The 22411-nt window shown below is 36.6% G+C and overlaps 1 protein-coding gene across 1 annotated transcript in view; it reads left to right on the forward strand.

Annotated features, from left to right (window-relative positions):
• ssh (Protein phosphatase Slingshot) overlaps window positions 1–22411 on the forward strand; it is a 309427-nt gene that overhangs the window by 78780 nt on the left and 208236 nt on the right. The window contains exon 2 of the mRNA XM_089634891.1: window positions 17777–17832. Coding sequence (XP_089491017.1) covers window positions 17777–17832 — 56 coding nt within the window. The remainder of the gene's footprint in view (window positions 1–17776; window positions 17833–22411) is intronic.

Consider the following 22411-nt stretch of genomic DNA (forward strand, 5'->3'; position numbering starts at 1 on the left):
TGCGAGGAAAGTCCATCAATAATGGTGTTCGGCATTGTATATATTTTTTTAATAGTAACGAGAGTGTTTGCACCGAACATTAACATTAATTTGATGACTATTATTTGTGACCCCCTTTACTTTCGTTCTCGGTGATTAAAATATTTTCTAAAACCTGCTTCGATAAAACATCTGTTCGACAATATTTAAAACCTTACTACCTGATAAGTCTAGTAAAGGAATATTACTGTAAGTGAAATATAACATCCACATTTAAAATGAACTACCAATTTATTGCTAATTCAATGTCGCCTTACGCTTTTGGATATAAACAAGTTTAAATATCATCATTTTTATAAACTTATATTGGACCGTTCAAAATTCACCTGGGCTTTGTAGCTGTTGATCCTCCTCCGAGGAAGTTTATAAACTTTATCGAAACCGGTAGGCGACAAACATAATAATTTATTGTTATTGATATATGGTAAGTATTATAATTCACAAATATGTATTTTATATTGCTTACTCAACATTAAAAAAACTCAAACAGTGCCGGAATAAGGATGTTGCAGCCGGGGTCTTCTCCCCACTCATTTATCAGGACGCCAACAGCCCCATGGCTTGATAAGACTAATTACTCAATTCAAATTAGGTGAAAAATATTGCTCAATCCCAAAAACTGAAGAAATATATATTTTTTGATGTTATGTTTTTATTTTGGCTTCCCTGGGGCTAAATTCCTTATGTCAGTTCTGATATTAACGCATTGAACACATAACGCTATATTATGCGCGCTTAATTTAGGCGTGGCATATACGTTTTATATGTTTGGGTGACACACTACGCTATATTCTTCCTCAGGAGAGGGGGTCAGATCAATTGGAAAACTGCCGCGGAATATCATTTCTTTGCATGGGATCTGTCATTTTTGACAGATGACAGCCGCGTAATTACGGCGCTCCGTAAATTTAAGTAGGAGAGTGGGTCGCATAATTTTCAAATATAGCCTGGCTAGCTGATCACGGCATACATCGTCGCCACGCCCACTCTTATAACACATCATCTTTTTAGGTGTGACAGGTCTAGGGAATGCAATCCCGCAAGAAAATGTCAATCCAGGTATTTGCGGGACTGAACAATCTTAGTCCCGCTGGATCCAGGTATTTGCGGGATCCAGCAGAGTGGACTTAGATATCTAATCAATCGTATAATAAAGACCTAACACCTCGATCTACCAACCTTTTTTTTAGAGTTTTAAATTTATACCTATAATAAAACAAGTTCTTTGGGACATTTTAAATGATTTATTAATAGGTATACTTTTAGTTAGACATAGGTAAAATTTAAGTCATAAATTGGCAAAGAATAAGATAAGACATAAATTAACATAACATACCCGCCTCGGAACAGACTTTGTCTAGTGAGGTGGGTAAAAGAAATCTATGTACACAAATGAAAATAAAATAAACGCCCGGATTGCCGGCACTGAAACTGAAATTGAACTGAAATTTAAATAATAACGTTCACACGATAAACAATATTCTTGTACAATGAGCATCATAAGTTTAATTAAACATTATTTTGGAAATTTCGTAAAAAAGTTAAAGTATTAATTGTGTCATTTGATAAACGGCTTCTGATATTGGACACAAGGTAGCCAGCGGCTGAAAAAGTTCGTTCAGCTTCCACGCTGGTTGGCACAATAATCATTAGCGCATTGTAAGTGAATTGAAGGTATGTGCCTTTTAATCCACCGGACTCGAAGTAATTCAGAGTAAGTGAGGGTAAATCTGTAGTTGCTCTCTTTCAGCTTTAAAAGATCTTGAATAACCATCATTTTTAGTGTCTTGCCGTAATTCATAACCCCATTAATTTGATAGAATTAGACGATGTTGGTAAGTTAAAACCCCCGGCTTTAAAAAGATCTCGCAAATCCGACGAGGTACAGAAAACTCGGAATGGTAAACCATCTTTAGACACCATTCGAGATACCCTATTTTCGACGGTATTGTTTTCGCTTGAAAAATGGTCAGTGATTTTATTTGTTGATGGTTGAGGTTCACAATGAGCCGATGTGGAAGAACTGGACGTCGATGCAGTTGTAGAAGCTTCTCTGTAATCCCGCCAGTCCAGCGGGATCCCGCAAAATTTTCGACCGAGATTAGTCCCGCAAAATGTCTGCGGGATCTCGGTATTTCGGGATCCCGGTATACCGGGATTGCATTCCCTAGACAGGTCTGTATGGGATTGTATGGCGAGCAATATGGAGTTATATAAACCGCTTGAACTTATAGCGTAATCTGTCACCCCCTTCAACCTTAACATAAATAACTTAAGTTGTCTACGAATAAACATGACGTCCGCGGCTTGAAAAAAATCACAGTATTTCTTTAAATGCAACTTAGGCATTTGCCAGGAGGTTTTTGCTCTATTTTAAACTAGTCGTGTTTTATTAAATATTTTCACTTAATTCTCATTTTCGCTTAATTATTATCGTTCTATATTATACGTTCGATATTAGTGCGCTCTATCTACCATTCGTATTGACATATCTCCCTTTCAAACCAACATCTTCTTTTTGAACGCTTAGTACGGAACCTTAAAACATTGGATTTTCGAAAAAAGTCCAAAATATTTTTTACTTGTACTATCATGTATAATCACTTCACGAAGTAATTTCGCTTGTATAAACATTACCTATTGAAGGGAGCTTTTTGCTATTGCTTTGTGCATTGTACTATCTAATTTCAATAAAATCACTTGTATCTCATTTTCTATACACTTAAGCCGAGCGAGCACCTTCATAAATATCTAGCGATTTGCTATAATAAGTGTCACATAAAATCGGATATTATCGCCTACGCCAACACCTGACGACGGATAATTGGCCCATTACATCGGATCATTGTACCCATACCGGGATTGTTGTTCTTTATAGATAGCTTTCATTCAAATCTGTTCGCAATTTGTTTTATGTATATCTCTCCAATTAAGCAATTCCAAATCTAAATAAGTACTGTATCGATCTTATTGTATCATTGTCAATAAGATATTATTCTCCTTTTGTCGAGTGGGCGGGGGAACATCGAACAGTAGCCATTATTATTATCTATCATTGTTGTTGTTCTCCTTTGTGAAGATTTATAGGCAGGCTTGATTAATCTATACGATGATCCTTGCGATCCCCGATTGCCTTTCATCGAGTGGAGTTCCAAGTGACTGTGTGATTCTGTGATCCTGATAAATGGCTCCAGTCGAGCGGGTCTTATTGTCTGTTTTAGTTGGCCGGCTTAGCGTGGTGCACATTGAAAACTCACCTATTATTGCCTTTGTTACTCCATTGTATATGTGCATGCAACAGACGACCTAGGTGTAAGAGCGGAGAGATCTTTGGCCCTGGGTCTAGAGGTCGCGAGTTCAAAAACCCCGCGTACTGCAATAATTAGATATAAATAAACACATATTTTATTTTTATTAAACGCTAGCTGACGTGTACCCGGTGTTGCTCGGGGTTATGAATGGTTTGAAGTAAAGTATTGAGGTTGTGAATATCTCATCCCGTATCTCATTCCAGTGTTGAGATAATGCGTCAAGTCTCCCTTGGGCGTCCCCGACTTCTTCTCACTATCTAAACACTCCTGACACTAATAAGAACAAACTTTCAGCGAATTTGGTCCAATAGTTTTTAGTACATAGGGTTATACAAACATACAGTCAGTTATGTGTATATATAGGTATATATGACACGCGATACTCGTTAAGAAGGTATATCATAGTTACGAGCTTTCAGCATTTTGGATTACAAATATTAACTAGCTCCGATTTGAAAAAAGGTTTTCGTGAAAAAATATGTATCTAGTCAAATAAAAAAATTACACCCCATATTCCAATGTCTTCTAATCAAATTTGGGCAGTCTCATAGATACACGATCTGATATGATCCTGCCATTGAGAGCTCCGTTGCAACTTGTCTTCCTGTCACATGGAAAGAGAGAGAGCGGTTACGACGGACTTATCAGCGGTATGCCTATGATACATGTGCTTTGAAACCACCAGTTAATGAACCAACATCACGGGCGACTCCGGTGGGCGGCAGAAATCATATCGCCCATCAGCCGGTGCCAGTATTAGGTATTCGGGGCGATTGTTTATCCGTTCGGCGGACCTTTGTGCCAAGTGCATCGTACCGACTGCCATCATAGTCAGAGTGGGCGGTGGTGTAGTGCTAGTGCTGGCTGCCCCCCTAATCGCTACGTACAGCCACAACCGGTATCGTAAATGTGACTTCATTGATCCTCTATGGTTAACTTTCCACCATTTGAAAAAAAAGTTTAAAATATCATACACATTTTTTGTTTTGTTAAATTCAGTCGTAAAGTGGTAGTGGCGAAATATTTTGACAGTAGAACTTATCACAATCAAATCTTGTGACGTCTCCTCTTGATGAATGTCGTGTCATACTAAACCTTGTAAGGTATACCGCTGATGGTTCCATGATAAATCAACACATCGACAATTTAACACACCTTTAAAAAGTGATATAAAGTCATTAGAAACGATGATTTTTTTTTAAACCTAACCTACTTAACATAGTTAATAAATTTTTTGTTTCATCACTTTCCATGACTTTATATAACTTTTAAAAGATGTGATGAATTATCATTTTGATGATTTATCCGGTCACCACCGCTGATAGATCCGTTGTAAATCTTATGACGTTTCATCTAGAAGAATGTCGCCTCACACTATACATTGTACATGTATACCGCTGATAGATCCGTTGTAAATCTTGTTACGTCTCGTCTGGAAGAATGTGGCCTCATACAGTACAGGTACAGGTATACCGCTGATAGATCCGTTGTAAATCTTGTGACGTCTCCTCTGGAAGAAAGTGGCCTCATACAGTACAGGTATACCGCTGACACATCCGTTGTAACTTGTAACCTCAACCTTTCTCGTAAACGACGTCTCCTGATGAAAGGATTTCTGAGTAGAGAGAGAAATCCGACCATCAAAATGGGAGATACCAGAATCAAGTTTGTCGAGACAGTAAAATATCTTGGAGTCACTTTAGATCGATCGTCCTCTTTCTTAGCCCATGTTAAGAAAGTCTCCACCGAGGCCCAGGCCCTTTTTCTGAAGCTGAGGAGAATCTCCACCACGGAATGGGGATTAAGGACACCAGCGATCCGTCTCCTATACAGGGGGGTATTCGTGGCGCAAGTCACCTATGCCGCCTGCGTCTGGGAACATCGTCTGGATAATGCCCTTATACTCTCGGCTCTCAAGAGGGGACAGCGAACTCCCTTGTTGGCACTTACTGGTGCCTATAGAACAGTTTCTTCGGACGCACTTCCAGTGTTGGCAGGTGTCCTGCCAATCGATCTAGAGATTAGGGAGGTGCTCACTAAGAAAAAGCTGACCAGGGGTCTCCCGGCTAACCACCTCGGTATTACGATTACACCAGGCGGTGCCGGGACCCTACCTGGCCGACTTAAACAAATGCGAGAGCTGACACTCAACGAGTGGCAATCTCGGTGGGATAGGTCGAATAAGGGAAGATGGACCTTCTCCTTCTTCCCTTCAGTTAAACTCAGAATGGAAGGGGCGTTCATTAATACGGACCACTATATGGTTCAATTACTGTCGGGCCATGGGGAATTCAGGGGGAGACTTCACAGATTCTCCCTGTCACCCCATCCCAACTGTGCCTGCGGCAGTACGGACCAAACCGCCGAGCACATTTTGTGGCACTGTGAGATTTTGATGGATGCCAGAGATGAATTACTGAAGGGTTTGGATGTTATTACGAGACCGGTTCGGACTACCGATCTCGTTTCGAATAAAGTGAATTTTGAATGCTTGCGGAAATTTACGAAGACATGGGTTGAAAGATGGTCGGTTTTGAGAGTCGAGGATTAGCTAATTCAGCACCCAGGTGTATATGCTCCTGAATCTTAGGTACACGCTATTCTTTACTCTTTTACCTTTACGCACTGATCTTCTTTTGTACAATGTTACCTTTATGCACTAATTATCTCTTCCCTAACCTTATATGTACCAAATTGTTCCTTGCTATCCACCTTTTAGCCTGACCTCACCGATGTACCCAATCTACTGATCCCCGTCAACCCGTGTACCGGCCGTGAAGCAAACTGATCTCCGTTATACTACCTGTCTGACACAGCTATTTTCATAGCTAAGAAACTTATTTCTTATTTGATGCATCTTACAGGAGTCCTCGTCATCAGCTCATCCTCACCGATCACTAATTTTGGCAACATCTGTAATTTGGTCACACATCCTCGTTTGCTTTACTAATCTTGTTTTAAATTGTTTCCCTCCCAAAATCTTCTCCCTTCCTCCATCCATCTCGCTCCAATTAATCTTTCTTGTCTTTTTCTAATTGTAGGATTGACATATTAGTTCTTACACCAGTACGTATGAGAGTGTTCTTGCTCCTGATAAGACTGAACTGTTTGTTCTGTTTTGTCCTACTCCCCTTATGGGGGTGGATCTGAACCTCGTCCCCGCGCACTGACTATCGGGCTTCCCCTGAAGAGGCGTTTCTTACTGACCAAACGCGCCACCCCTGAGGACGGTGGGAGGTCAGAAGGATGTCCGATTCGAACTAGGAAACCTTCCGCCCCGCCTCCGACAACCCGACGCTACTTCAACTCCCTAGGGTCTTCGGGTTCCTACCCAACTGTTCCCAGTTACACTTTCGTCAGGGCTCCATCGGGAAATCGGCTTAAGGGCGCGGTACCCGAAACTCGCATCGGACAGCCTGATCACAGTCTCACCCAACTCTGGACTGCCGAGAGGGAAGTTCTTAGCTCCTCTCTCAGATGTACCTTAGTTCATACCATTTTAAATATAATGTTCTGACTTTTCCTTTCAAGTGCATTATGTACACAAAACTGGTTTTGGCGGACCTAGTGTCCTCCTATGTGTTTTATTCTTCATCCCTATATCCACTAATCAAAAGGTAAGCATTTACTAACACTATACTAACCTGTACATAACCAAGCACTTGCATACTGCTTGCCAACAACGTATGCGGGGACATTCGAGGTTTAGCTTCGTTCTTTAAATGTAGAGTCGTTCATGAAAAAAAAATTAGAGTCCATGGTAGTGCCCTGAAGGGGTAACCATAAGTTACCTATACCGGGGCGGGTAAGTGGTGGGATCCTCGAGTACAGGTACAGGTATACCTCTGATAGATCCGTTGTAAATCTTGTGACGTATCCTCTGGAAGAACGTCGCCTCATACTAAACCTGCTACAGGTATACCGCTGACAGCTCCGTTGTAAATCTTGTGACGTCTCCTCTGGAAGAAAGTGGCCTCATACAGTACAGGTATACCGCTGACACATCCGTTGTAACTTGTAACCTCAACCTTTCTCGTAAACGACACATGTGCCTAATAAATATACAGCTAACGAAGGAGTATTCAGTGGCAGGAACAAAAGACCGTTCCCTTAATAAAGACCCTCCACACAGCATCCCCAGAGATGACATAGGCCCTAAACGAAATTATTTTCCTTAGGTCCTCATGTGTGGGGTTAATGTTTAAAAAAAACAGATCACGAGCTAAGCCAGAATAACGCAATTACGAATGCTCTGTAATACGCACCACTGGAATGTGATAAAACGTTTTAAAAAACATTAATGGAGCAATGTTACCCTTGGAGGGGAAAATTAAGGCATTTTACGGTATAGTTAAGTTGCTAGTAAACACTAAGCACCAAACACCCGCGATGTGCTCACCTCTCCGGCGACATTAATATGGAGCTGTTATGATTTATCGCTCTTGACTGCATTAATTCTGTTTGAACCATTGTGGTCTATGGCCGCGTGTCCATAGCAATAGCGCCTGTGACTGGAATGAGTAAGCCGAGTTAATTGTGGCCGTTCGCGATTTATTGTACTCTTCCTGTCTATTTGCATGCGCTTTTAAGTCCAAAGGAAATTATTACCTACGAATGCTCGCTGCGCAGTTCGCCGCCGCTGTATGACGCTGGATAATGGCGGCGGCAGTTTGCAACAAACAATTGCATCAGTCGATCAATAAAATTCAATTGAAGTTATTTTTAGAGATTACCCAACTCAGCTGAGATTGTTATTTTCATAATCTGTTTTCATACCCGAAGTTTTAGTATCATAATTATTATATATTCAGTTAGTCGAGAAAACTATGATTACTATTTTTTTCTTTTTCATAATAATTTATAAATTATGCTCGTATTCTTTTATTTTGTATGTGATTACTAGCTCAGACAGTGAAATATCGCAGTATTTTTTAATTCGATTGTTAATACAGACAAATATAATCATTTTCTTTTAAAATATTATAATAAATAAATATTATATAGGTACTTTAACACTTCAAATAAACTATTCCAATTTTTAAAATGACGCTTAAATTCAGAATAAATCAAAGTTATATGTAGAGTTCATCGAACCGGAGATACAGAGACACGAAAACCAATTAGCATTTTTAAATGAGGTTTATCTTGGTTACGGAATCAAATCCCGGTGAAGGCAAATTATCCTAGCTATTCCGAGTGACCAAATCATCCAGGTACTTCTCAACTCTCCTCTTCTTCTCTCAACATTATTTTCAGCATCACAACTATCACCTAATTAAGGATACTATTGATCAACTGGCTTTAGGCGGTTGGGACTCTTGTGTGGTATTAAAAATATACTTATATACCAAATCTTTGAAGGGTAATTATAAATTTGTATTTTGATTGACATTATTTCGAGAAGCTATCTTATTAAGATCAAGGTCGTTTTGTAATAAATGAATATGTATTATAATATCCACCGAGCTGGGAACGTGGTGTCGGTTTTCCGCCCCATCTAGAGCTGGGCCTGCAATCTATGGTATCGATCTAAAAGGCCGCCGCACAGTGGGCTGAAAATCTCCTTTCATAGACATAGAGACTTGAATTTTCAAGGGTATTTTTTTTGGCTAGAAATGGATTCTGCTGATCATAACTATGCTATTAAATGTCGTACGAAGCAATTGCGTGTACAAATGAAGGAGTTATAATTTTTTAAAGAAAAATTTGTATGGCGCTGACATTAAAAATGAGGCTATCTCTGGAATCATAAGGTTGGCTGTTCTATCCTTACACACAGATAATACTACTATTTATTTGTATTTTTTGACATACTTCATATTGTGGCGCAAGGTGCGATATTTTTTTTTTAAATCCTCAAAGTTGAAAAAAACCCTTTTTAATGTTGATGATTCATTTTAATGCTTAAATGCTTTTAGGCTTGCAGTGTAAATAAAATATTGTAAACTAGACAAAGCATACTCATATTAAAGCATTTAAGCATTGAAATGAATCATCAACATCAAAAAGTGTTTTTTTCAACTTTGAGGATTTAAAAAAAAAATTACAAGTTGCGCCACAATACGAAATATGTCAAAAAATACAAATAATTTGTAGTATATCTATGTGAAAGGATAGAATGGCCAACCTTATGATTCCAGAGATAGCCTCATTTTTAATGTCAGTGCCATACAAATTTTTCTTAAAAAAATGATAACTCCTTCATTTGTTCACGCAATTGCTTCATACGAAATTTAAAGCATAGTAATGATCAGCAGAATCCTTTTCTAGCCAAAAAAAATACCCTTGAAAATTCAAGTCTCTATGTCTATGAAAGGCGATTTTCAGCCTACTGTGCACAGTGTTTTGGCTTGCAGTGTAAATAAAATATTGTAAACTAGACAAAGCATACTCATATGTAAAGCATTTAAGCATTAAAATGAATCATCAACATAAAAAAGTTTTTTTTTTCAACTTAAGGATTTAAAAAAAAAAAATCGCATGTTGCGCCACAATACGAAGTATGTCAAAAAATATAAATAAATAGTAGTATATCTGTGTGTAAGGATAGAATGGCCAACCTTATGATTCCAGAGATAGCCTCATTTTTAATGTCAGTGCCATACAAATTTTTCTTAAAAAAATGATAACTCCTTCATTTGTTCACGCAATTGCTTCGTATGAAATTTTATAGCAACAGAAGTTGATTAATGATCAACAGAATCCATTTCTAGCAAAAAAAAACTACCCTTGAAAATTCAAGTCTCTATGTCTATGAAAGGCGATTTTCAGCCCACTGTGCGCCGTTCATAGGACCGGTATCGTGAATCGCTCTTAATGAGTCGACTATCGATTGTGCATTTTACATCTCAATTGAATCAGCTCACAGATGATCGAATTCGAAAGGAAATGATCACGTCTCTAATGAGGCCTTCGCTTATTTACGAGTTGGCATAATAATGAATAATGTGAATAAATATTCATTTCGATTGCTTATTTGTTTATATTTGTAATGAATATTGATTTTCTGAAACTAATATTCATCCCCGAGGCGTAACGCTTTATAAAACCGTTTATGACTAATTATTATTACGAATGAGGCGATCCGAAAAGAATGCAACGTCTATGCCCATAAGCATAAATAATTAAGTTTGGACAAGCAGAGCAGATGCACAAAGAAATAAGGATAATATATTTATATGACGGGCGTCCGTCGAAATAATAGGAGACTATGTAATTATTGTGGAGTGTGTTTATGGTATAATTTGAAAAAGTATACAATTCAACTGTTAATTTCCCAAAGATTAATAAACAACAAATGCAATATATTATTACAAACATAGAAAGCAAGACCTATATTAAGTACCTAGGCATAACAATAGACCAGCGTTTAAAATGGTCCCCACATATAAATATTCTGAACGACATAATAAGGAAACTATATATATTTAGATGTTTAAGGAATATTTTAAACGAAAAATTACTTACAACCACATATTTCGCTTTCTGTCAATCAATTATACAATACGGCATTATAGGATGGGGCGGTACATATAAAAATCAAACAAACAATTTACAAATCACAAAAAAACCCTATTCATATTCGTCCGAACTTTTATTCAAACAATTTAATGTCAGAAAATTAAGTGCACTATACATCTACCATGCAACATTTCAAATTTATAAAAATAATATTCAAAATAATGTTGCACCCTTTAAAAATAACAGAAATCCTAGACAAACGTCAATACTTCCTACTCCGAAATGTAAAAAAAACAATAGGACAGTTCAATCATAAATATCTCGGAGTTCAATTTTTAACTCATTACAGTCATTACCAGAAAAAATAGAAACATGAATACAAATATAAAAGAATTTGAAAGTCACATTAAAAAGTATTCTGAACACTTGAACTGTATATATGCAATATTATAACACCCCCCATACACAAAAGCCCTGCTTATTTATGGGGGTACATCAAATAATATATTATGTAATTAATAACTTCATTCTATTTATTTGTAATTCGTGTATCTTTTTGTTATTAATACAAAAAAATTATAAAAAAATTTAAAAAACATCAAATTTGAGGCGGACAGCGCAGAAGTGGTGTAACCCACTAAAATGTCAAGCTGAGATAATTGCGTTCTGTCAACTTCTATTCGATTACGTATAAAGTCCCTTCCGATTGTTAACTTGATTTGGGTTATTTTTGAGGGTTATGTCACTTCTGTGCTGACCGCCTTATTTTATCCAGAGTTAATCGGCACTTGTGAAACTCAAGCATGCACTTTTACTTTTGCCTTGATTTCAAGTATCCATCGATTCCAAATAATAAATAAACATGAAGAAAACTAGGTTATTTTTCCAACTTGGTGTATTTTTTAAACCAGTTTTTCTAGCTTCTGCGTTGATCAACTTCTTCGCATAATTTGGGTGACTTTCCACCGCTAAACGCTTTTACCTTTCGAGATTTACCGGCTTTTAAGGTATTGTCTTGTGTTTTACTGCTTGGTCTGGTTGACCGGTCTAACTAAGTTGACAGGTGACACTAATTAAACTCTTCTTCTCCGCTCCCCAGTCTCCCCACACCGGTTACCCATCTACTGAGTTTATGTGGTTTTCTTGTCGCGCTTATCAAAGTATGTTGGTAAACATATTTTCCATAAACTGTGCACTTCGCTCCACAATCTCTCTAGCCTATATTTATATCGGCTTCACGATGATTTATGATTCTCGTGCACTTTGATATCATATCGCATATTATAACTCGCACTTTTTACCATTGCGGAAACTTTTTTTATTGACGTGTTATATAACGTTATCTGGATCTGTTATATATATACATCATATCATTATTTACGTGTGACTAACACAGCTCTTATTGAAAACTGAAATCTACCATTCATTGATTGACAATATTGTAGCAAAGTGTAATACAATACACATGTGTGGATATTATTGTTCACTTCACAAATTTATTTATCCTTATATTGTTCTTCCCATTTTCCTAGTCACAGAGAATGGGTCACCGACCCGACCCATTTATTTCATCGACAAGTGGGCATCTTCAAGGCATCCCTTTGCTTTACTTCCATTTCAGTCCCAGCCTCCGCATCTTTTCTTCGTTTTCGCCGGCTTTGAGTGGGGCGACCTACTACAGTAGGTACGTCTTCCCTCTGAAATTGCCCATAGAATTCATTCAGCTGACAACTTGAGTACATGCATATTGCCCATGAGCGATTCTGTTCATTGAAATAGATATCTGCCGATTGTTTGTGTAGTAATTGGAGTTTTTATTTATTTAATGATATCTGCCAATAAAAGGTTTCGACATTTTTCCAATAAAACGTATATTTTGTGTTTTGTACCTACGTGTTATTTCTTCTAGAATAGTTAGAGGTTCATGTAGGTATTTGATGCCCGAGACGTTCCGTGTGTATAACGAAGACAAACAAAGACCGATTGCCTCACAATATCGCGGTGTTGGTTTCACTGGAGCGTGATGGGACAGATTCGGTCCGCAGTCCGCACTCTTGATTGTCCCCGAATCAGTTTCTAAGAAGACTGGGAGAACTACAACCGGAGCAGATACGATTTGCTATCCTTCCCACCACACAACAAACTCCCAGAAGCAATTACAGCCGATCTGAAGTTTTGTACTTTCAGTCTTCAACAATTATTCCAGTATCCCTCGTCGTTGGGTATCAATTCTCAGAGAACAATAGTTCTAACAAGGAAAAACTAAAATGTTGTTAAAATTCTTGGTTTGGTGCTTTACGCCATTGCATAGGTCTTTAGCTGAATAGTTTTAATACAACTTTTTCTTGATTAAGTAGTCACGCGGTTTTATATCGATTCTGGTGTTAAAGAGCGCAATTAAACCCACCCAGCTGTGGATGATTGATTTGATTCAACTGGCAATAATTTATGAGATTTTTCAAATTAAATCGAATTCATTTCCTTCATTCCAGTTTTTGTTGCTGCAAAATCTGTTGAATCAAACTTTTTGCCGATATCTAATTATAGTGCTGGCGTTTCTTTATTTGCTTTAGATTAAGTCTTCACGCGATTAGCGACAATAGCGAAGAGAAGGTGTGGACGACGAAAAATAACCTTCGTTATGAGTTGAATGACAATGATTAGTAAATTTCGTTATAAGTGTTTTACTGATAATCGGTAAAGAAATAATGTATTTATTGATATATGAGAAGATACCTACAGATCTGTCAAGGATTATTTCCTTCGCAACTTTCGTGATTACGAAAATAGAGAAAGGATTTTCCGTCCCAGCACAATATTTTTCATGGTCCAGTTGGGTCTAAAATCTACATGAAAAATATGACGAAACTTAATTAAATTAATCTACCGAACTCTTTTATCACACTGACTCCCGAAGACATTATACGTGTACATTGTACGAAGTAAAATGCCCTGCCAGGTTCTGTAAACATATTTAGTTTACGGAAAAGTTTCACTCATAAATTATTATGTACTTCTTTTCGTACCAATAGATTTCCGGGAACTCAAAACTAAACTGTCGGCGTGTGCTTATTACGCTTTTGGATGTACAAAAAATGCTTTCGACCTATATTTTCGCTCATTGACATAATTTTTTTTGTTTTACTAAGTATGACAAAATTCGTTAATAGATATCTATTCGTGACGAAATAATATTACTTTATTAAATGTACTTGTTGTTATAATTTTCTTTCCGTCTGCGGTCAAGGGATATCAACCTTTGTTATATAGCCAAACGGCAAAAAATGATGTTTTCTATGGATACTTTGACGAATATTGCTTATTTTTTTATATATTTTATGTATTTTTTGGAACTTACAAATGGGCTCACGACGGACGTGCTTCCTGCTAAAAATATAAAATAAAGTACACGTTTTTTTAAGAAGACCGATTACGCGCTAAACGCATAGAGGAGACTCGCGTACAACGTACTGCTTGTAGATTATTTTTTAATTGTCCTTGTTTACAGTAACTGAGCAGCTTCCTTTAACTGTTTATCATCTGTGTGTGTCGGTTTGATCCGCAGTCCTGCCCAATTAGCAGCGCCAGGAGTCCAGCAAGAAGCCGGATCGACATTGCTTCTCTCGCGTAATGGCCGAGATTAACATCGTTTAGCCGAGATGCGAGATGGACTCTAATTATGACTGCGAGGTAATCGCTTCAATATTCTCTGCAGGCCCTGTGGGGAGTTGTTAGTTCATTTGCTTTGTCAAGTTTCTCAGTCTTTCGGGTTCATGTTATCGTATGTTTTATATAATCCTGATATGTTGGCATTTTAATATTTATTAGATGTTATGAAGTTTTGATATTCAGTCCAATTATGACCTGCGCTATGACAGTGAGGCATTTATCTCACAAACGAAGGTCAAAGTAAAGTACTGTTGAAATAAGTTGAATGTATGGGGATGTCATGTACCATGTGACGTAAGACCGTTTTACGAATTAGATTATTATATTTGGACAGTTTGTACGACGATGACGAGGATTTGAAAGGCCCTAAGAAGACATGGTGCAGTCAGGTGAATCAATAGCAAGGGACCGCACAGCAAACACTCTGTCTAGTGATGTGGGTAAACAAAGGTATTTAATTAAAAATCTAAATAAAATAAATGCCCTGGTTGCCGGCACTGAATCACGATAAATCACGTTTTTTTCCAGAATAAAATAGTTTTGTACAAATCATAAGAGGACATACATCGGAGTTAATATAACAGAATAATAGCGAATAAAGCAAGGAGAGAATGCCTGAATAGTGTTGTGTGTCTTTATATCTTCTCTCCCCAACTCTGCGGGAAATGGTGTGATTGTGGGTTAATTAATCAGAATCGTGTGCGAATTAATATCTGGAATCATAATACCAGATCACTTACCTGTTCATCACATTGTGTCAATAGAAACATGATAGTGAAATATAATCAAATAAATTAATAAAATATCCTAAGAGTTTTGATAAATAATTCATAAATGCGGCTTCACAAGTCACGGGTGCTCGCGATGCACCGCGCTCTATTTGTAAAGCGTGCTGTTCATTGCACGCTCCACAAACCCGCTTTGTCAACGTCTGCAATAACCGCGGACTCTTTTGTAATTGGAAAAATACAAAGTACGCTTCATATGTTATACTCAATCAATCTACTTAATATCTACGTTAAATGGCTCCGGCGGAAACGCAAACAGCGTCATTGTGTAAAAAGACCACAAAGTTAAACGGCAAAAGTTATGTTGTTTTAGTGCGATGCGATGCCTTTCTTCACCGTGGATTTATCGAGTTGGTCACCGTGGTTTAATGCGCTTTTTATTGTCTTTTATTTCAGTCCAACCAAAGCATATCGAATTATCTAGGTTATCTGTAAGAAATATTAGCTGAATTACACATCAATCCAAACCCTTTGTACATTTTTTTTTTTTGTTATGACTGATGAAAACTTCTGATAGTGTCGCTATCTGAGGTTGCATGGTATTTCCTGGTCATATTACAAAATAAATTATAAAAAAGCACTATACTAAATGCTCTTCGAACTTGGATATTGGATTCATATTGATGGATAATTTACTTTCCTGTTTTTAATGCCGTCCTTTCAAGTTGGATTGATTTTGCCACTGGAGTTAACATTTGAAATATGGGGAAATCAGCTTGTAACCGGGAGCAACAAACAGGTTTAAAAGTTGAGTTTTTGTTACGGGCACGCGTGGAGCAAGCTTTTTCTGGATCATTCCCTCGTTGCTTAGGATATATACAATTGCCCTTATGAATCAGGCTCCTTCGTTCCTCGAAGTCTTCCTAAAGTTGTTCAGGACACCTGTGAGACTTCATCACGCTCAGTTTATCGCATCGGTGTCTGTTCTCTAATTTTACGACCTTCCATTTTCGCAGTTTCTTCAGGTTCCAGATTTCGGCTTGGCCTTGCTTCTCTCTTCATTTCCCTTCGGTTCAAAGTTACCCTATTAGAATTGTCGTAATAACACTGACTTCGGGCTTCGAAAATCTCTCAAAAATCTCTTAACATAGCCTACTATTTCTATTATAAATAAATAAACCGACGTATATTCGAAATGAAAAATTGGTTTCTGTTGGATTGTTTCCTCCGAGGTCCTACAAAAGAATGGACAATGATCTCCCCCAAGGGTAGTCCGTCCTCCAAATCTTAAGCCATATTGTTAATCTTCAATCAGTGTTGGTTACAATCAGCTTCTTGGCGTAATGCGCACTTTTTCACTCCTTTGTTGTGTGCTGACCTCGGCCGTTTCCTCAATTCTCTCACTGGCGGCTGGACTCCGCCAGGGTAATCTCGCACATTTACATATTTTATTTATTTATTTACGCCCTAGTGGACTGTTTATCTCTAAATTAATATGATGTAGTTGTGTTACATAACTATTTGTTGTAGTAACAATGGTAGAGCAAGTACATGGTATTAATTTATAAAATAAGTTTCAAAGCGTAACGCGTGAGTTAAACACATGTGGAATTACACAGTAAACACACATATTTAATTTTAAATTAAATATCCAACTAATAAAATTGTAAAATTGAAATATTAAAAAAACAATAAAGATAGGGAAATATATATTCACCATTTGATACTATGACTTTTTTTCCCATTATTTGATAATGTGGGCCTCTCGTGCTGAGGCCACCGCCAACTTCATGTCTTTGAAAGAAAATATTGGCTTGTCACCTAATTAAGTGTTTATTTATAATTTGTTTGAGATTATTAATTCGTTCTGGAATTCCATTGTGATAAAAATATCTTGGGAAAAAATATCTTACGTAACTTCGCTTGGTAAATGTTTCGGTTAAACCCGATATTTTCGCAGTTTTTTCGATGGCCATGATTTTAGCATTTCAATATATTTTACTTCTGCAACCGACTCCAATTAAATCAGATGAAATCATGAGGTGTATAAAATGTATGTAGGAATTATTTATTCTGATCTGATAAATATGATAATTTCAATTTAGCTATTTTTCATACTAGATGGAACATTGTCTGCCTTATCTTTATTTTACATAATATTTAGCCAGAATGCTCTTTACCTAGATTTTTTCTGTACTTTTTTTTACGACCTCGCCTCTACAAAATCCTTTTAGATCAGAACGGTGTGTAAATGTTTTTCTGGTATTTTATGTTTTCTTTTAATTTGGAATAAAATGAACATTAGGTAAAAATCCTCCGTGAAAAATCATTTCCGCAATAATCTTTGTTCGAATTCTTCCGAACTTGAGCTCTTCGTGTCATTTTGACAAGTACACTTTTCATGACCAGTTCCTATCATGTTTTACTGTATGATTCGGGTGTGAGTAATATTTTACCCTGAATACTAAAATTACCAATACTATTTTTGTCCTCTTCTTGCCAAATTTTTCAAATAAGATTGTCAACCTTTTTATGTATCCATATTAAATATTATATTATTTTTTCCAGGAGTCGGGCTCCGCAGCACCAGCGGATGAAGATGATTCTGGCAGAGGTGGCAAAAGGTATGTTATAATTTCTTATTTTCATTGTTAGTTATGAACATTCATAAACAGTTACGGCATATTTAAAATGAATGAAACCAACACAAACGCGTGTATTTACTGCCTATAATAGTGTAAAACGGGATAACCTTATATTTTATTATCCTTAAATGATTGAGCAAACTTTTTGGTCTTATCTCTGACTGACCTCCAAAATTCATCAATCCAGTTTGACTAAACAAATACTGTTTCACAAGAGATAGCACGGTTTATCATAAATTCTCTGCCGATATGAACTTTTTTTACAGATCTGATTCATTTTACATAATCCTTGAGTTTACACTGTCCCGTATAGATATTTTGTATGTAATGTTATCAATAATAATGTGACCTTGTTTATATTTGTCAAATGACTGCTATGGCAGTTGGTATTTTACTTAATCAACTAATCACACATAATTATAATAATGTTTATATTCATAAATAAAAACTATCATGATAATTTTACTACCGACTTCGGATTAGGTTTCAATACAATTTTCTCGAAATGTTTTTTCTTTTAAACATTTGAAAAATTTTCAACAAACAACATGGCACCTTGTCTTATTTTTCGCCAGTTCGATTGATATTTCATGTTCAATAGATCTTGATAGGAATTAATTAGTTGTAAGTTACAAATATGTAGTAGCATTCACCTAGAAATTCCAAATGACAAAAAACTAGCCAAAACTCACCGTCCGAGAGATTTGCTACATAGGTTTCCTGCTTTATAGTTTTTACCTCCTACTACCAGTAATGGAATTCCATATATTAAATTTGTCGGAAAAGCTTTTCCAAGCACCAGGCTTATCCTGTCGGTCTTTAATAAATATATAATCCCTATACTTGCCACTGATACCGAAAATTCCGACCTTGAAGCTTTATTCGGTCGTAACACATTTTTCTTGTGCGATCTTCCGAGATGCCCACGCGTTTATACGATTAAGGAAACGGTACGGCGGATTGGTACCATCTTGTCTGGCGGCTCCTCATGACTCACTGCTCATTGCTGATGTACGGATACATAGCCTTAAATTACCCGCCATGTCCTTACATTAATCCTGTGTGTGAATTATTTATCGTGGGATCTCGGCAATTCATCAATCTAAAACTTCAGAACTATTACTCGAGGTCAAGTACCCTATCAAGGTATTGAGAATATCGACATTTCGTTTACGATGCTTCTTTAGGATTTTTACAGTAAAGCAGACAATTTGTCAGTATGAAGCAGAAAAGGTCTTTATTAGTGAGCTCTAGAATCAACGCAGCTATTTTCAGCTCGTAACGTTTTATCATCATGTTCTTAGGAACTTTGAGTATACCTTGAGGTGATTTTTCACAAAAACGGCATTATTCAAATCATACAATTTTTATTATTATACATTTATAGTATTCACAAGTTTAGTCGAAAAGCCATATTATTTTAATTTAATGAAAAGAAATCACTTTGTATACACTACTATTTAATCAAAATAATCGACTTGTTTCGAAACCAATTCGTCATCGGGATAAATATATTATTTATTTATATTCGTCAGGATCATTGCTTTCAAACAATAATAATAATAATAATAATTGGATAATTTGTAGAGCGCCGTTTTTGTGAAAAATCACCTCAAGGGCGCTGTACAATTTATTTCCTAGGATCTACATTTGTTATTTAGAAAAGATACCAAACATACTTACCTGGCAAGTCACTTCCAACAAACACACTTATATTAAAAAGTTTATGCTTATAAAAGATAGAACTGCACGCAGAGGACACTATATCAAAAAACACTGGTCGTCGCATGATCTTAAGTCTGCTATAGTTTTTATTTTAATTTAAATGTATTTTAACTGTCTTAAAAGCCTACAAATTGTTAGTTGTTATCATTTTTATTTATTTATTTTTATTTATTTTATTTTATTTTTAGTATTTTTTACATTTTGTTAATTTAAATTGCCGTCAACTGTGAAAGTGGAGGTTTCTGAAATTATGGATACGACTGTCTGAAAAGGTGCGTTTTAAGTTTAGACCTAAATTCTGTCGAGTCTGCGATCATTCTCAAATCATGTGGCAGTCCATTCCAGGCTTTAGGTCCTGACACGGCAAAAGCACGCTCACCGAACTTAGTATCTGGTGTGCGCTTTGGTTCCTTCAACCTTCCGATAGCTGATGACGTTGCTGACCTAAGGGTTGACTGTCGGGAATTGGAATCTTCTGGAATACACAATTCTGATAAATAAGCCGGAGCCATTCCGTTAAGTGACTTAAATACCATCCAGCATACCTTGAACTGGATTCTTTCAGGACATTTGAGCCAGTGCAGATTTTTGAGATGCTCTGAAATGTGGGAGTATTTAGATACTCCGGTGATAAGCCTTGCCGCGGAGTTGAAAACGGATTGTAATTTGTTGATTTGACATTTAGGGAGACTTGCATATATTCCGTTGCAATAATGACATGTCCATTAGTTTGATTAAATAGTGGTGCATACCAAGTAGTTTCTTTTCTCTAAATTAAAATAGCGCCCGAAGTAAATTTGCGATTATTGAAGAAGCCATATTATTGGTTAAATATTTTTCAATTGTTTTCCTTGTTTTACCGTAAGAAGTCAAACACGCACGGAGAAAAAATAAAAGATATTGCTGATTTATTAAAAATCTCTTCAGATTATTGGTAATCCGGTTTAAACGGGACTACAGGCCGCTTCCTGAAATTGTCTTAGTAATATATAATAGCGAAATGCGAAAATGTTATTTTTGTGAACACGTGTTCCGACATCGTGACAATTCATTGGTATTTTACTAATAATTTATCGGGAAACCTATCAACTCATTCGTTAAGGGCCTGCAATCCAGTTTTTAACGGGATATCGAATAATTTGGAGATATTCTTAACAAATTAGCAGTATTTTTTCAGTCAATTTTCGCCGTGCAAAATTATTGTATTCGTAACAGAACACAAGAGAGACAATAACCCAGTGAAGTGGAAACGGGGAAGAATAACTTTCGGAGTTACCTGCTTATTCTGATTTGGTTACTAAACATGACAATATCATCACTATAGCAATTCCAAGGGTATACCTACTCCACCCGAGAAATTATGTTGCCTTGTCTATCGTAGGTAAAACTAATGAAAATATTTGTCAGTCTTAGAAACATCATGTTTCAACATCGGTTCTGCTTCCACAAGGCTTAATTAGATAACTTAATTAGTAACGTGGCTGTGTTATTTTCTACGTTGAACCCAACTTTGCACTATATAGATTTTAGATTAATTAACGTACTTAACCATGTTTATTTCACTGCAAAAGTAGTAAAATTAAAATCACCCGTCTAGACTACGTTGGCTTGAGTTCAACGCTATTTCCTTTTTAATTTCGATAAAGCTTTCTACTTTCCAAAGCTCCTGCGAATAACATTGTTAAAATAATAAGCCCTCATGCAACTGAATGAGCGATGTTCTATTGTTCACCATTTAAGATGATTGAGACAAGCGCATCAAACTGTTTATAATATGGTTCTTCCATTGTTTCTCGTGTTCCTCAGATGGATGGGATCCTCACAAGCCGAGAACATACCCGCCGTCCTGAATATTTAGTCTTATTATCGGTCGTGGGTGTAGTTTTATTTAAATTCGCTCATTCATCATCCTCGGTCCTGTCTTGTTAGGAGACCCTGGGCCTTTGCACTTATTAGGGACACCCAGTAACGCTAACCCACGTGACTCGTCATGCTGTTGCTATGGGAGTTTGCATCACCAGTCACTCATACACCATTCGTGATCTTCCCGGGATATGAATTGTAATTTCACTTATCGCCGAAATAAATTTGCATGTTGAATTTTCGTAACACGAATACATTAGCATCTCGTTTGCAGGTGCACGACTGTAAGAGAATTGCTCATTTTTATGTTTAGTTATGTTGTCAGTTATGCTTAGTTAGTCGAAGAACTTACTTGTTAAATTTCACACAACGTCATAACCTGCAAATCCATTATCGCAACACGACAGAGAACGATGAGAATGGTGGTTATCTTTCTATGGAAAAGATAAGTTATCGGTTAATTTAAATAATATATTGTTTCTGTCTGCAAAGAAAAGACGAGGATGAATCGAAAAATTGAGTTTTGGATTTAAGTACCTACACTTGCATGTTACATACATCTTATATATATATCTACATCTTGCAACTATAAAATATTAAGATAATGTCATATCCCACAACATCCCAAATATCACATTTACCTGTTTGATGATAATAAACAAAAATAGGAATTTTACTGAACCAAAGGACATAATAATATTGTGTATACAATTGAGTGTTCGAAAAACACAAGCAAAAATAGTTGATTATAATATAATACGTTTTTCGTTAGAGCTGGGTTAGACTCATCTTTTACCCTTCGCTCAGAGATTTGTATTTTTTGTCCTTGGATCCAAGTTGAAATTCATTAATTTTCCATTCAAATAATCTATCAGAGTAAAATTATCATTTGTTCCTTTTATTATTTGCTAGTCCATCTTCGGAAACTATCTATCGTAAATCCATTTTATGTATCCGGTCACTTTCTACA

The sequence above is a fragment of the Hesperophylax consimilis genome, chromosome 8 (assembly GCF_061612785.1).
Source record: "Hesperophylax consimilis isolate HC1 chromosome 8, BYU_Hcon_1.0, whole genome shotgun sequence".
Classification (NCBI taxonomy): domain Eukaryota; kingdom Metazoa; phylum Arthropoda; class Insecta; order Trichoptera; family Limnephilidae; genus Hesperophylax; species Hesperophylax consimilis.